Consider the following 17143-nt stretch of genomic DNA (forward strand, 5'->3'; position numbering starts at 1 on the left):
GGATTATACAAAGGTATCACAATTAATATCCTTAAATCCCAATGTTCAACTCTCTCTGACTTGGTGGTTAGATCACCATCGTATAGTTCAAGGGGCCTCTTTTGTTCGTCCAACCTGTACTGTGATCACAACAGATGCAAGTCTTTCAGATTGGGGAGCTGTCTGGGGATCTCTGACAGCACAAGGGGTTTGGAAACCTAAGAGGCGAGTTTACCAATCAATATTTTAGAACCCCGTGCTATTTTCAGAGCTCTTCAGGTTTGGCCTCTGTTGAAGAGAGAACCGTTCATTTGTTTTCAGACAGACAATATCACAACTGTGGAATATGTCAATCATCAGGGTGGGACTCACAGTCCCCAAGCTATGAAAGAAGTCACTCAGATACTTGTTTGGGTGGATTCCACTTCTGTTTTTTCTTCCAAGAGTGATTTCCAAGATCATCATGGAACAATCATTTGTGTTGCTGGTGGCTCCAGCATGGCCTCACAGGTTTTGGTTTGCGGATCTCGTTCGGATGTCCATTTGCCAACCTTGGCCACTTCCATTAAGGCCAGACCTTCTGTTTCAAGGTCCGTTTTTCCATCAGGATCTCAAATCATTAAATTTGAAGGTATGGAAATTGAACACCTAGTGCTTAGTCATAGAGGTTTCTCTGACTCAGTGATTAATACTATGTTACAGACTCGTAATCTGTTTCTAGGAAGATTTATTATCGAGGTTGGAAGACTTATTTTTCATGGTGTTCTTCTCATAAATTCTCCTGGCATTCTTTTAGAATTCCTAGAATTTTGCAGCTTCTTCAGGATGGTATGGATAAGGGTTTGTCTGCAAGTTTCTTGAAGGGACAAATCTCTGCCCTTTCGGTTTTATTTCACAGAAAGATTGCTAAGCTTCATGATATTCACTGTTTTGTACAGGCTTTGGTCCGTATTAAGCCTGTCATTAAATCAATCTCTTCTCCTTGGAGTCTTAATTTGGTTTTGAAGGCTTTACAGGCTCCTTCTTTGAGCCTATGCATTCTTTGGACATTAAATTACTTTCTTGGAAAGTGTTGTTCCTTTTGGCCATTTCTTCTGCTAGAAGAGTGTCCAAATTATCTGCACTTTCTTGTGAATCTCCTTTTCCGATTTTCCATCAGGATAAGGCAGTTTTGCGGACTTCATTTAAATTTCTTCCTAAGGTTGTGAATTCTAACCTCCCTAAAGAATCAGGAGGTTTAGGTCTATCCAATTTAGACTAATAAAAAAAGCAATCACTCTACAAGATCAAGCTGAATGGTGCTCAAATGCTCCAGACAAATTATTATGGGTACAAATCAGTAGAGATATACGTCAGATGGAAAATGTGGGTTACTCTCTAAATATAGGCCATCGATCATAAAAGAATATCTGGTCTAAGAGGAATTTTATTAGTATTATTTTATTAATGGGATAAGATAATAAGAACTCATTTGCAGGTCTCATCTATATATTCTCCCCTAACCTCGTTTGAACGAAACCCAGAATTACCACTTCATAATAAGAGACCAGATATCCAGAGGCTGTGGTGAAGAGGGAAACATATTGCATGTTTGGTGGGGGTGTAAAAGACTGAGGAGTTTTTGGGAAGATATTTTTAAAACTATGGAAACCAAAATAGGGACACCTATCCTGAACCAACCACATACTATCCTATTCCATGGCCTGCCCAAACTAAAAGACAAAGCGAAAAGAGTCATCTTTATATAATGCTAAACCATGCCAAAACACTGATCCCTAGATATTGGAAAACCCAAACCATTCCTACTGTAGATGAGTGGAAAACTCAAGTAGAATGGCTTCTACAAGATACCATTTACTGAGAGATGGTAAAGTGGAAATTCATGAATACATGTTGGAGAGGTGGAAATCTGATACATCCTGAACCTACAAACTATCTGTTTGTCCTAGAAGCCACACCAGGACCTAGATGGTGTTTTTTTTTTTTTGTTTTCTTTCATCTTCTCTCTTCCATTCTCCTGATATTACTGATAGATTGCAACTTTCAGGGTAGCTGAAGATAAATCCCGGTGAAAACTATCATAGAGAAAATGCAGAAAATGAGATAACTGAAAACCTTCTGTAGAAAAGTTATTACTTAACATCCATACTGAGGATATATCCCATTTCCTATAGTAAGCTTCAGAACTAAAAAAAAATCTTGCCAGTAAAAGTATATCAATCACTATGGATGGGATATTCAGTTTACTAAGCCTTGACCATTCAGCAAGCAAAATGTAACTTGTGAGGATGAAGAATAGGCCTTTGTTGAAGCACACCAGGAATTCATGGAGAAACCATGGAGGGTGAATTGCAAACAGAAGCAGAACCAGAAACGACGGTATCCTTGGCCAGTAAAGAGTAAGCAGAATTATTGCCCTGCCTCTCTTCTGATTCTGTGGATCAGATGCGAAATATGAGGTAGAGGAGGGAACACACATGCCATCTTTAAATCCTATACTTGTGAGAATACATCAGTCCCTGCTAATTCTGCCAATCGGATAATGGCTGAAAAATCAGTTTACTAGACAACTGTGACTCCTGACCATAAGATCTATCTATGGAAAACCCCAATTAATGACTTTGAAGATGAATGACTGTTAGGTAATATAGGTGCTTCTGTGCCTATTGAACAACTGAAGCCACTGCCTGTAAAGCTGCTTAGTTTCTCGTTCACCTTAGAAATTTTATGTAGGAGACTGTTTTAACATTAGGGTGATTTTACAAGCAGCGGATGCTTAAGAAGCAGCGGTCCGTCACCTTTTAGATATGATTGGGATGATTGACGGCCTCTGCTAGCGACCGATTGGCTGCAAATGTGCAGGGGGCCGCATTGCAGAAACATTTCACAAGTGTATGCTGTCGGCATTTAGCGTTGTCGGGCGGACATGATTCGCTCATGTCCGTCCACCATATAATAAATCTACCCCATTGTATAAAAATACCTTAAATGCTTGGCTGTGAAGAATATATTGAAATGCTTTTTGAACTTGAAAAGTTATTTTAAATTTTAGACAGCTCAGCAATTATAACAGCTCAGCTGTTATATATATATATATACACACACACACACACAAACAGTACTGTGCTAAAGTTTTAGGTGTGAAAAAACTTAAATTATGTTTACCTGATCATTTTCTTTTCCTCTGACGGGAAGAGTCCACAGCTGCATTCATTACTTTTGGGAATTCAGAACTTGGACACCAGGAGGAGGCTTAAATACCTCCCCCACTTCCCTCATCCCCCAGTCATTCTGCCGAGGGTACAAGGAACAGTAGAAGAAATATCAGGGTGAAAAAGGTGCCAGAAGAAACAAAAAAATACGGCCGTACCTTATGAACAATGCGGGCGGGGAAACATCTACATTCCCCACGTGGGGAAGAAAGAGACTCCACTAAACGAGTCCGAAAAGACCCTCAGAACCCAAAGGAACTAGGACCAAGAAAAGGAACTCCAAGAGAGAGAACCATGAGGAACAGGGCACCTATGAAAAGACCCTGCCGACCCAGCAAGGCAAAGGGAGGACTTGTAAAACCCCCTCTACCTCAAACAAAGAACCAAGAAAAGTCCTAAGAACTTAAAAGGAGGAAAGAAAAATCCCTCCCCTACACAGAGCGCTCACTCGCACCCAGAATAGAGCAACGAAAGACGAACTGTACCCGGGAGCAGCTGAAAAACAGCATCAGATATCTGAATATGCTCCTCCAAGCCATAGGCGTCCTGCTACAAACAAGGACTTAGCGACCACAGGTCACCATCCTAGCTATAAAGCCAACAAGACCTTCTCCAGAAAAACTCCAAAACAGTTCAGGACAGGACCTTCCCAAAAAGGGACAGGAAAAGAAGGAACAGAACCCAGAACACAGTAGAGAAAACTACCTGCCGAGGAGGGATCCCCCGCAAAGCCTCTCTTAAAAAGGACCAGGAGCTTTAGCTGAGCACAAGCTCTCTAGCTTAAGAAGGTTCACAATAACGGTGATATGCGGCTAAGATCAACAGATCAGACAGATTCATGACTCTCACTCTGGCAACGGACCCAGCACCAAAGTGACTGATAATGTCCTCTGTACTTGATCAACAAAAGTACAATAATTACTTAGTGAATAAATATGTGAAAATAAAAAGTGATAAACTAAATAATACACAAAATATAGAAGTAACAATAATATATAGTGTATAAGGATATGGGTGATCTGTGGGAGTCCTCCTCAATTCCAGTGATTGAAGGGGTTTCTTGCACATTGCTGAGCCTTCCAGGCTCTAGGTACAGGCGCACACCCAGTTTTATACTGCCAGGTAACCAGTATATACCAACCGAAAACAGCTACTTCAGGTAAAAAGATTATTTATTTAAAATACATAAAATTATTAAAAGTCACAAATATATATACGTCAAAGTATACAGTCACTCGGGTATCGAACCACTAGCAGAGCTTTAAGTGGGAGAGATAACTTATCCTTAGGTGGAGAGAAATAGCGTGCCCCCTGGGTAAGTAGTAATCTCTCAATACCTGTCCTGGCGACCTTACTTGTAAACAACGTATAGTGACATTCAGTTAATGTTCCTGACGTACGTTTCACCGTAAGCATACAGCTATTTCAAAGGAAAGTTGGATGGTGTGCATCTGATTCCCTGGAGTTGAAATAGGGTCCTCTGTACTGATGAGTCAAAATTTGTAATATTTGTCTTTAGCAGAAGGCAGTTTGTTCGCTGAAGGGCTGTAGAGTGGTATAAGAATGAGTATCTGCAGGCAACAGTGAAGCATGGTGGAGGTTCCTTGAAAATGTGGGGCTGTATTTCTGCAAATGGAGTTGGAGATTTGGTTAGAATTAATTGTCTCCTCAAACTTTACAACTACAGGTAGATAATTATCCACCATGCAATACCATCAGAGATACATCTGTTTGTCCGCAAATGTATTCTGCAGCATGACAACGATCCCAAACATACAGCTAAAGTCATTAAGAACTATCTTCAGCATTAAGAAGAACAAGGAGTCTTGGAAGAGATGGTATGGCCCCAACACACCCCTGATCTCAACATCATCAAGTCTGTTTGTGACTACAGAAGCAAAAGAGACAGAAGCAAAAGAGGCTGCTTAAAGGGATAGGAAAGTGAAAATTAAACTTGCATGTATTTTTAAAACACTTTAAAATGTACTTCTATTTTCAAATGTGCTTCATTCTCTTGGCATCCCTTGTTGAAAAAGAATACGCACATATCCTACACTAGTGGGAGCTAGCTGCTGATTGGTGCAGCGAGCTTCCAGTGTGTAATGCTGTTCGTTCAGCAAATGATAACAAGATCATGAAACAACATTGATAAGAGAAGTAAATTGGATAGTTTTTTTTAAATATGGGGGTTCCTGTCCTTTTAAATCCACAGAAGAACTATGTTTAGTTCCCAAGTAATTTGAAACAACCTACCTGCCAAGTTCCTAAAAAAACTGTGTGGAAGTGTACCTAAAATGAATCTTGTTTTGAAGACAAAGGGAAATGAAACCAAATATTGATTTATATATATACTGATTTAAATATAATGATTAATATATATATATATATATATATATATATATATATATATATAAAAACAGAACTGTGTTCTGATATTTATTATTATTATACATGTTCTCAGTGACCCAATGGACAAGTTATTGTTGCCTATCTTTCTATGGTATGAAAATAAGTATCCAACAATCAATATACAATCTTAAGAACAGGACAAAGTCAGTGCTAACTTTATAAATTTGGGAAGTTATGATACTAAAACAAAAAAACTTCCATTGCACTCGATAAATAAGTGACGCAGTATCTTTGTAAACAATTTTGGAAATGTGGTCATATTCAATGAATATGTAGCTCATTCTGTATATCTATACCATATTAGGGAGTTATTTAGAAACATATTACACTTACCTTCATGGCACTGCATTGGAGCAGAAATATTTTCCCCACTCATTAAAACAACAAACTTATCTGCAGCCCGGACTGTAGCCTGCCAAGTTGACATTGCTACTGGTGGATCTTGACAAGGAAAAAGTGCTCTATTGTTGATAGGAGAACCAATTGTGTAAACACATGGCCTAGAAAGAGAAGAAATACATTGAAACAAAATACATATTTGTTATTCTTAAACTAAACTTATAAAAAGGATATACATTAATTTTGTCAACAATACAAATGTTTGCTCTTTTACCCGTCACATTGTTTAAGTATCAAATTATTGGATAACTATTATTGAGCACACGTTTGAATACAGCGATTGGTTTAAATTTATGGTCAATTTCAGACTATAAGAATGTTGCAATGAAAAATATATTAGTTACAAATATAAAACCACATCATTATTTTTTTTTAATTGTATATATATTTTTTAATAAAATGTTCATAATCCTATTTGGTATTGTCTGTTTATCCGGCCCCCTTATTTTCCACTTTTTGGCAGTTCCATCCACTCTCTATATAGGCTTTCTAAGAGCTTAAAAGGGGCTGGGCTTCAAGATTGTCATATGGCATACATGTTGATTGGATCGTCAATGGAATTGTCATTTAAATAAAAAAAAATAAAAAAGATTTAATCCAAATGGGCCGGCATAACATTGTAATAAAAGCATTACTATATGAACTAGTTTAACCCTTTCACAGATGGATTAAAACAAAACAAGGTACACACATACTTTTTTTTAATGGCAAACATTACATATATGGTGTTTGATTAGTTAAAGTTTACATACATCACATTAGTCAAAAGCATGAGAGGGGTCAACTTTGAATTCATCCTCATTTAGAATGGCCACCATTTACATTTCTGGGAATTTCAGATCAGGCTTGGCTGTAGCAATGGACTGGACTTGTTGTTGATGTGAATAAACTGGATAAAGCAGATTCTTCAGCTGGATTTCATTTAAAGGGATACTAAACCTAAAATGTTTCTTTCATGTTAAATTCAGATAGCCATGTACTCCGGAGTGAGACAGCAACACAAAGTTCAGATAGAGCATGCAATTTTAAGCAACTTTCTAATTTAGTCCTATTATCAATTTTTCTTCGTTCTCTCGCTATCTTTATTTGAAAAAGCAGGTAATCTAATCTAAGTAGCTGGCCCCTTTTTGGTTCAGCACCCTGGGTAACTCTTGCTGATTGGTGACTACTTTTAGTAAAAGAGTTGAGAAATAGACCTTACTTCTTTTATCAAATTTGCTTAAAGGGACAGTATACACTCATTTTCATATAACTGCATGTAATAGACACTACTATAAAGAATAAGATGCACAGATACTGATATAAAAATCCAGTATAAAACTGTTTAAAAACTTACTTAGAAGCTGTCAGTTTAGCTCTGTTGAAAAGGTAGCTGGAAAGCCCACTGCAAGTGGCAAATAAGACACTTCCCCCCTCCCCCTTCGTTTGCATATGAAAAGACCCTTTACACAAACAGGAGCAAGCTGGAGTAGGTATATGACGGTATTCACATAAAACTTTGGGGCTTGGTTAGGAGTCTGAAAATCAGAGCAATGTTATTTCAAAATAAGCAAAACTATACATTTATTTTTTTTAAAAACTTTATGGGCTATATAAATAGATCATCTACAAGACATTTATGCAAAGAAAAAATGTGTGTATAATGTCCCTTTAAAGGGACACTGAACCCAATTTTTTTCTTTCATGATTCAGATAGAGCATGCAATTTTAAAGGGACACTGAAACAAAAAAAATATTTCTTGAATCAGATAGAGCATGAAATTTTAAGCAACTTTCTAACTTACTCCTATTATCAAATTTTCTTCATTCTCTTTGTATCTTTATTTGAAATGCAAGAATGTAAGTTTAGATGCCGGCTCATTTTTGGTGAACAACCTGGGTTGTCCTTGCTGATCGGTGGATAAATTCATCCACCAATAAAAAAGTGTTGTCCAGAGTTCTGAATAAAAAAAGCATAGATGCCTTCTTTTTCAAATAAAGATAGCAAGAAAACGAAGAAAAATTGATAATAGGAGTAAATTAGAAAGTTGCTTAAAATTGCATGCTCTATCTGAATCACAAAAGAAAAAATTTGGGTTCAGTGTCCCTTTAACCCCTTAACCCCTTAATGACCACAGCACTTTTCCATTTTCTGTCCGTTTGGGACCAAGGCTATTTTTACATTTTTGAGATGTTTGCGTTTAGCTGTAATTTTCCTCTTACTCATTTACTGTACCCACACATATTATATACCGTTTGTCTCGCCATTAAATGGACTTTCTAAAGATACCATTATTTTCATCATATCTTATAATTTACTATAAAAAAAAATTATAAAATATGAGGAAAAAATGGAAAAAAACACACTTTTTCTAACTTTGACCCCCAAAATCTGTTACATATCTACAACCACCAAAAAACACCCATGCTAAATAGTTTCTAAATTTTGTCCTGATTTTAGAAATACCCAATGTTTACATGTTCTTTGCTTTTTTTGTAAACTATAGGGCCATAAATACAAGTAGCACTTTGCTATTTCCAAACCATTTCTTTTCAAAATTAGCGCTAGTTACATTAGAACACTGATATCTTTCAGGAATCTCTGAATATCCATTGACATGTATATATTTTTTTTTAGTAGACATCCCAAAGCATTGATCTAGGCCCATTTTGGTATATTTCATGCCACCATTTCACCGCCAAATGCAATCAAATACAAAAAATCGTTCACTTTTCAGAAATTTTTTCACAAACTTTTGGTTTCTCACTGAAATTATTTACAAACAGCTTGTGCAATTATGGCATAAATGGTTGTAAATTCTTCTCTGGGATCCCCTTTGTTCAGAAATAGCAGACATATATGACTTTGGCGTTGCTTTTTGGTAATTAGAAGGCAGCTAAATGCCACTGCGCACCACACGTGTATTATGCCCAGCAGTGAAGGGGTTAATTAGGGAGCATGTAGGGAGCTTTTTGGGGTAGTTTTAGCTTTAGTGTAGTGTAGTAGACAACCCCAAGTATTGATCTAGGCCAATTTTGGTATATTTCATGCCACCATTTCACCGCCAAATGCGATCAAATTAAAAAAAACGTTAAATTTGTCTCAATTTTAGGTTTCTCACTGAAATTCTTTACAAACAGCTTGTGCAATTATGGCACAAATGGTTGTAAATGCTTCTCTGGGATCCCCTTTGTTCAGAAATAGCAGACATATATGGCTTTGGCATTGCTTTTTGGTAATTAGAAGGCCTCTAAATGCTGCTGCGCATCACACGTGTATTATGGCTAGCAGTGAAGGGGTTAATTATGTAGCTTGTAGGGAGCTTGCAGGGTTAATTTTATCTTTAGTGTAGAGCTCAGCCTCCCACCTGAAACATCAGACCCCCTGATCCCTCCCAAACAGCTCTCTTCCCTCCCCCACCCCACAATTGTCCCCGCCATCTTAAGTACTGGCAGAAACTCTGCCAGTACTAAAATAAAAGGTATTTGGCCCTTTTTTTTTAAAAAAAAAGAAGCATATTTACATATGCTAATGTGTAGGATCCCCCCTTAGACCCCAACCTCACTGATCCCCCACCAAACAGCTCTCTAACCCTTCCCCTCTGCCTTAATGGGCGCCATCTTGGGTACTGGCAGCTGTCTGCCAGTACCCAGTTTTGTACAAAATGTGGCTTTTCTTAAAAAAAAATCCCTTTTCTGTAGTGTAGCTTTCCCCCCCACCAAGACCAACCCCCAACCCCTTCCAGATCCCTTAGATTAAATTTATAATGATGAAAATGTATTTTTTTTTTTTTTACTTTGAACTTTTTTTTTTCTGTAGTGTAGCGGTTCCCACCCGCTCCCGCCCGTGCACGCGCCTCCCGCCTCCCAAGTAAGCTCCCACCCGCCAACGATACCGGCCACCGATGTCCGGTGCAGAGAGGGCCACGGAGTGGCTCTCTCTGCATCGGATGGCCAAGGGGGGTTATTGCAGGATGCCTCCATATCGAGGCATCACTGCAATAACCGGAAAGCAGCTGGAAGCGAGCAGGATCGCTTCCAGCTGCTTTCCAGACCAAGGACGTACGCCACACGTCCTCGGTCATTAACTGTATTTTTTTTGAGGACGTGTGGCGTACGTCCTTGGTCGTTAAGGGGTTAATGACAACTGACGTACCAGGTACGTCATGCATTAACAAGCAGTTAATGACAATGGACGTACCTGGTACGTCAGTTGTCAAACAGAGTGCTGGAAGCGATCACAAATGCTTCCAGCAGCACTGAGGGTATTGCAGTGATGCCTCGATATGGAGGCATCCTGCAATACCACTTTACAAGCCTCCGATGCAGAGAGAGCCACTCTGTGGCCCTCTCTGCACCGGTAGCGATAGTGCCAGTGTCCGCCGGGTGCACGATGCGCGTGCGCGTACACGATGCGCGTGCACGATGCGCGAGTGTGCACGTGAGCGTGCATGTGCGTGTGCACGGGGCGTGCGTGCACGTGCGCGCACGTGCACCCATTAGCCACACTGACACCAATGAATGAGGGCAGAAAGGGGAAAAAAAAGGGAATTTTTTTTTAAAAAATATAAAAGGATCTGGGAGGGGGTGGGGGTGGGGGTATTGTGGGGGGCTGCTACACTACAGAAATAGTTTTTTAAGTAAAAAATAAAATAAAAATACTTTTTGGGGGGTTTTTGGGGCCAAACTGGGTACTGGCAGACAGCTGCCAGTACCCAAGATGGCGGTAATTAGGTAGGGGAGAGGGTTAGAGAGCTGGAGGGGGGATCAGGGAGGTTGGGGCTAAGGCAGGGGTCCATCACAGCTAAAATACTTTATTATTTTTATTTAAAAAAAAAAAACCTCTTTTATTTAGTACTGGCAGACTTTCTGCCAGTACTTAAGATGGCGGGAACAATTGTGGGGTGGGAAGGGTAGAGAGCTGTTTGGGAGGGATCAGGGGGTGGGATGTGTCAGGTGGGAGGCTGATCTCTAAAATTAACCCTGCAAGCTCCCTACAAGCTACCTAATTTAACCCCTTCACTGCTGGGCATAATTAACGTGTGGTGCGCAGCAGCATTTAGCGGCCTTCTAATTACCAAAAAGCAACGCCAAAGCCATATAAGTCTGCTATTTCTGAACAAAGGGGATCCCAGAGAAGCTTTTACAACAATTTCTGCCATAATTGCACAAGCTGTTTGTAAATAATTTCAGTGAGAAACCTAAAATTGTGAAAAATGTTAAGTTTTTTTTTTTTATTTGCTCGCATTTGGCGGTGAAATGGTGGCATAAAATATACCAAAATGGGCCTAGATCAATACTTGGGGTTGTCTACTACACTACACTAAAGCTAAAATTAACCCTACAAGCTCCCTAATTAACCCCTTCACTCCTGGGCTTAAAACACGTGTAGTGCGCAGCGGCATTTAGCGGCCTTCTAATTACCAAAAAGCAACCCCAAAGCCATATAAGTCTGCTATTTCTGAAAAAAGGGGATCCCAGAGAAGCATTTACAACCATTTGTGCCATAATTGCAGAAGCTGTTTGTAAATAATTTCAGTGGGAAACCTAAAGTTTGTGACAAATTTTGTGAAAAAGTGAACTTTTTTTTTTTTTGATCGCATTTGGCGGTGAAATGGTGGCATGAAATATACCAAAATGGGCCTAGATCAATACTTTGGGATGTTTTCTAAAACAAAATATATAAATGTCAAGGGATATTCAGGTATTCCTGACAGATATCAGGGTTCCAATGTAACTAGCGCTAATTTTGAAAAAAAGTGGTTTGGAAATAGCTAAGTGCTACTTGTATTTATTGCCCCATAACTTGCAAAAAAAGCAAAGAACGTGTAAACATTGGGTATTTCTAAACTCAGGACAAAATTTAGAAACTATTTAGCATGGGTGTTTTTTGGTGATTGTAGATGTGTAACAGATTTTGGGGGTCAAAGTTAGAAAAAGTGTGTTTTTTTCCATTTTTTCCTCATATTTTTTTTTTTTTTTTTTTAGTAAATTATAAGACATGATGAAAATAATGGTATCTTTAGAAAGTCCATTTAATGGTGAGAAAAACGGTATATAATATGTGTGGGTACAGTAAATGAGTAAGAGGGAAATTACAGCTAAACACAAACACTGCAGAAATGTAAAAATAGCCATTGTCATTAAGGGTAAGAAAATTGAAAATGGTCCGGTCATTAAGGGGTTAAGCAACTTTCTAATTTACTCCTATTTTCAAATTGTCTTCATTCTCTTGGTATCTTTATTTGAAAAGCAAGAATGTAAGTTTAGATGCCAGCCCATTTTTGGTGAACAACCTGGGTTGTCCTTACTGATTGGACAGAACCAATAAACAAGTGCAATCCAGGGTCTGGGTCTGAACCATAAATTGTCTGGCTCCTTAGCTTAGATGCCTTCTTTTTCAAATAACGATAGCAAGAGAACGAAGAAAAATTGATAATAGAAGTAAACTAGAAAGTTGCTTAAAATTGAATCTGAATCATGATAGAAAAAATGTGGGTTTAGTGTCCCTTTAATTTTCTTTGTACCCTTTGTTAAAGGAGAGGAAAGATCTATTGGGAGCTAGATGAACACACTGGGTAAGCCAATGACAAGCAGCTAGCTCACAGTAGTGTATTGCTCCTGATCCTGCCTATGTATGCTTTTCAATAATGAATACCAAGAGAACAGGGCAAATTAAATAAGAGGAATAAACTGGAAAGTTGTTTGACATTGCATGTTCTCTCAGAATCATTAAACTTTAATTTTCACTGTCCCTGTAATGCCATTGCTCCTCTCCAAACCTTTGTGCACAGTATCAACTGATTATTTAGAATGGAAAACATCTGCACAAGGACCTACATGTGAGGGGGAAGGGACAAGCATTTAAAATTAAAGGGACAGTCAAACACCAGAATTTTTGTTGTTTAAAAAGATAGATAATCCCTTTATTACCCATTCCCCAGTTTTGCATAACCAACACAGTTATAATAATACACTTTTTACCTCTGTGATTACCTTGTATCTAAGCCTCTGCAGTTCTTCAGTTCTTTTGACAGACTTGCATTTTAGCCAATCAGTGCTTACACCTAGGTAACTTCACGTGCACAAGCTCAATGTTATCTATATGACACACATGAACTAACACCCTCTAGTGGTGAAAAACTGTCAACATGCTTTCATATAAGAGGCGGGCTTCAAGGTCTAAGAAATTAGCATATGAACCTACCTAGGTTTAGTTTTCAACTAAAAATACCAAGAGAACAAAGCAAAATTCGTGATAAGAGTAAATAGGAAAGTTGCTTAAAATGGCATGCACTATTTAAATCATGAAAGTTTATTTTGGACTTGACTGTCTCTTTAAATATAATATTGTTTTAGTTAAATAAAGCTATTTAAATTGTTAGTATTAAAATAATCATTATATCTCCTTCCAATAGAGTAATGCTAAAAAGTTAGACCAATATGAACCTATTAAACTGGAGATAGTTCACCTCCCAATAATTTAATTAACTTCAATGATCTATCTACCTATTTCTAATGGTATATAACTACATCAGTAATTTTTTAATATAAATGGAAAAATAAAAGTTATTATAAAAATTAAACATTTATGTAGAAAACCATTATTTAAATTGAGTCTTACTTCTAGTGATTTAAAACAAAATGTATGCTTACCTGATAAATTATTTTCTTTAGGAATGATGATGGTCCACGGTCCTCCATAACATATGGGAACCCATATTGGAGCTTAAAATCCCTCTCTCTTAGTTTAATGTATAGCCGAGTAGAGAATGGGAAGAATATATGTAGAAAAGACAAAGCAGGGTCAGTAGAGGTGTCATTAGAACTGTCGCTTAAAATTTGAAACGGACGGGTCCTGTGGACCATCATTATTCCGAAGAAAATAATTTATACGGTAAGTATAAATTTGGTTTTCTTTCGTACAATGATGATGGTCCACAGTCCTCCATAACATATGGGATTAATACCCAAGCAGATGGTCTATGGTATGGACAGGGTGGGACAATTTTTCTGGCAGTTCTTATTTAGCCGACACTGCAGCCTGAAGGACTTTCCTTCCAAAAGCTGCTTGCGAAAAAGCAAAACCTCAAAGGGATAAGCTCTGAAAAAAAGAAGCAGAGAAGACAAGTTACAACTTTGAAAATCTGCACCAAAGTTCCCCCTTTTTTTAAAAAAACCCCCACAATGTTCCAAGTGCTCTCGTAGAAAGAGCCGTCTTGTCTACAAGAAAGCCTTGAATCACTTTTTATGAATCAAGTTGCCATTGCCATTATAGTAGCTTTCTTACAAACAAAGATGAAAGTCCCATGGACATACAAAGACGACTATTATATGAGCCTTTGAATCTTTTGATCTTGCACAATAGCTTGAAAGCATGAGATTTAAGTGAGAGGCCATCAGATCTATGTTTTGTAATCCCATTTTGATCAAGGAGCCATCGAAAACGTCCTAATGGAGAGACCACTCTCTGTAATTGACCGAATGACTTCTGAGATGCTCCACCTCCCAGTTGTTCACACCTGTTATGTGAATTGCCAATAGGGAGAAGTGATTCCTCTCTGCCCAAGACAGAGTTTTAGACACCTCCTGTATGGTCAGTGGACTGCGGTTATCCCCCTTGATGATTTATGTAGGCCACTGCGAGATGTTGTCCGACTGGAAACGATAAACTATTCCTCCTTCAATAGGGGCCAGCCCTGAAGAGCCCAAAGATTGCTCGAAGTTCCAGAATGTTGGTCAGAAACTTTGCCTCTAGAGGATACCAAACTCATTGAACTCTTTGAGAAACCCAGACTGCCCCCCCGGCCTGAGAGACTGGCGTCCGTCTGCACAATATACCATGAAAGACGAAGGAAGGATGTCCCAAGGGGCAAAGACAGGCTTTCTGTCCTGAAGAAAAAGATTGACTGACCGAGAAATCCAAAGCAATTTGTGTGCCAAATGTAGATAATTCTTTGACCACCGAACTAGCACAGCCATTAAAGGGGTCTCGAGGAAAAATGGGACAAAAGTAACTGCGTCTGATGTAGTTACCATAAGACCCACCGCCTCCATGCACTGAGCTACCAATGGAATGTAGCTCATTGTAGGAAGAGACACACCCTCTGAATCTTTATATTTCGAAGTTCCGGCAGGAAACTAGATGCATAAGGATTGACTCTATTATGACTCCTGTAAATGTTACCCTTATAGCACAATATAAGGAGCTTTAGGTACATAGATACTCCAACCATTGTCTTAAAAGAAGACAGAAGCTTGTGAATAACAAATTATGCTTACAAGATAATTTCCTTTCCTTCTGTACAGGGAGAGTCCACAGCTGCATTCCTTACTTGTGGGAAATACTGAACCTGGCCACCAGGAGGAGGCAAAGACACCACAGCCAAAGGCTTAAATACCTCGCCCACTTCCCTCATCCCCCAGTCATTCTGCCGAGGGAACAAGAAACAGTAGGAGAAATATCAGGGTGAAAAAGGTGCCAGAAGAATAATATAAAATTTAGGGCCGCCCATAGGAGAACACGGCGGGAGCTGTGAATTATCTGGTAAGCATAATTTATGTTTTCCTTCTTAATACAGGTAGAGTCCACAGCTGCATTCCTTACTTGTGGGAAATTATACCCAAGCTCCAGAGGACACTGAATGCTAACGGGAGGGTAAAAGGGAGAGGCGGCCCCTAATCTGAGGGCACCACAGTCTGCAAAACCTTTCTCCCGAAGGCTGCTTCAGCAGAAGCAAAAAACATCAAACATGTAAAATTTTGAAAAAGTATGTAAGGAGGACCAGCCTTACAAATCTGATCCATAGAGGTCTAATTTTGAAGGCCCAAGAGGAAGCCACTGCTCTCATAGAATGAGACGTAATTCTCTGAGGAGGCTTAAGACCCGCTGACTCATATGCTAAGCGGATGATACTCCTTAACTAAAAAGATAAGGAAGTAGAAGAGGCCCTCTGACCCCTACACTTCCCAGAATAGATAACAAACAAAGAAGAAGTTTGTCTAAATTCCTTCATAGTCTGAAGATAGAACTTTAAGGCACGAACCACATCCAGATTATGCAGTAAACGTTCCTTCGATGAAGAAGGATTAGGACATAAGGAAGGAACCACAATTTCTTGATTGATGTTGCGAATTGACACAACCTTAGGAAGAAATCCTAACTTAGTTCGTAGAACAGCCTTATCAGCATGGAACACCAGATAAGGAGGGTCAGATTGCAAGGCAACAATCTCAGACACTCTGCGTGCAGAAGCAATAGCTAGTAGAAAAAGAACCTTCCAAGAAAAAGAACCTTCCAAGACAACAACTTAATGTCAACCTCATAAATAGGCTCAAACGGAGCCCGTTGTAAACTTTAAGAACAAGATTTAAACTCCAAGGAGAATTAGATCTCAACACCGGCCTGATCCTAGTCAGAACCTTAACAAAAGACTGTAAATCCGGAAGCTCAGCGAGCCTCTTGTGCAGTAAAACAGACAGGGCTGAAATCTGTCCCTTTAAGGAACTAGCTGAGAGGCCCTTCTCCAGTCCATCCTGGAGAAAAGAAAGAATCCTGGCAACCTTTATTTTGTGCAAGGACAAACCCCGCTCTTCACACAAGAATAAGTAGGTCCTCCACACCTTATGATAGATGAGACGAGTAACCGGCTTACAAGCTTGAAAGAGAGTATCAATAACACTCTCATAAAACCCTCTCTTGGCTAAGACTAAGCATCCAATCTCCATGCAGTTAGCCTCAGAGAATCTAGATCTTGATGAAGAAAGGGGCCTTGTTCCAGCAGATCCTTGCAACAAGGTAACCTCCAAGGAGGAGATAATGACATCCCCACTAGATCCACAAACCATATCCTTTGCGGCCACAATCGAGCAATCAGTATCACTGACGCCTGCTCCTGATGATTCGAGCCACCACTCGAGAAAATAGTGGAAATGGCAGGAAAAGAGAAATTAGATTGAACCTCCAAGGCACTGCTAATGCATCTATTAGCTCCGCCTGAGGATCCCTGGACCTGGACCCATATCTGGGTATCTTGGTATTGAGACGGGACGCCATGTAATCCATCTCCGGCGTTCCCCACCTGTTGCATATCCCCACAAACACTTCAGGAAGGAGAGACCATTCCCCCGGATGAAAGGATTTCTGCCGAGAAAACCCGCTTCCC

At 39.2% G+C, this 17143-nt stretch overlaps 1 protein-coding gene across 1 annotated transcript in view; it reads right to left on the reverse strand.

Moving 5' to 3' along the window:
• Positions 1 to 17143, reverse strand: part of AOPEP (aminopeptidase O (putative)) — a 1396509-nt gene that overhangs the window by 1178053 nt on the left and 201313 nt on the right. Inside the window, exon 3 of the mRNA XM_053702422.1 lies at positions 5934 to 6100. Coding sequence (XP_053558397.1) covers positions 5934 to 6100 — 167 coding nt within the window. The remainder of the gene's footprint in view (positions 1 to 5933; positions 6101 to 17143) is intronic.

Source organism: Bombina bombina, chromosome 2, assembly GCF_027579735.1.
Source record: "Bombina bombina isolate aBomBom1 chromosome 2, aBomBom1.pri, whole genome shotgun sequence".
Taxonomy (NCBI): domain Eukaryota; kingdom Metazoa; phylum Chordata; class Amphibia; order Anura; family Bombinatoridae; genus Bombina; species Bombina bombina.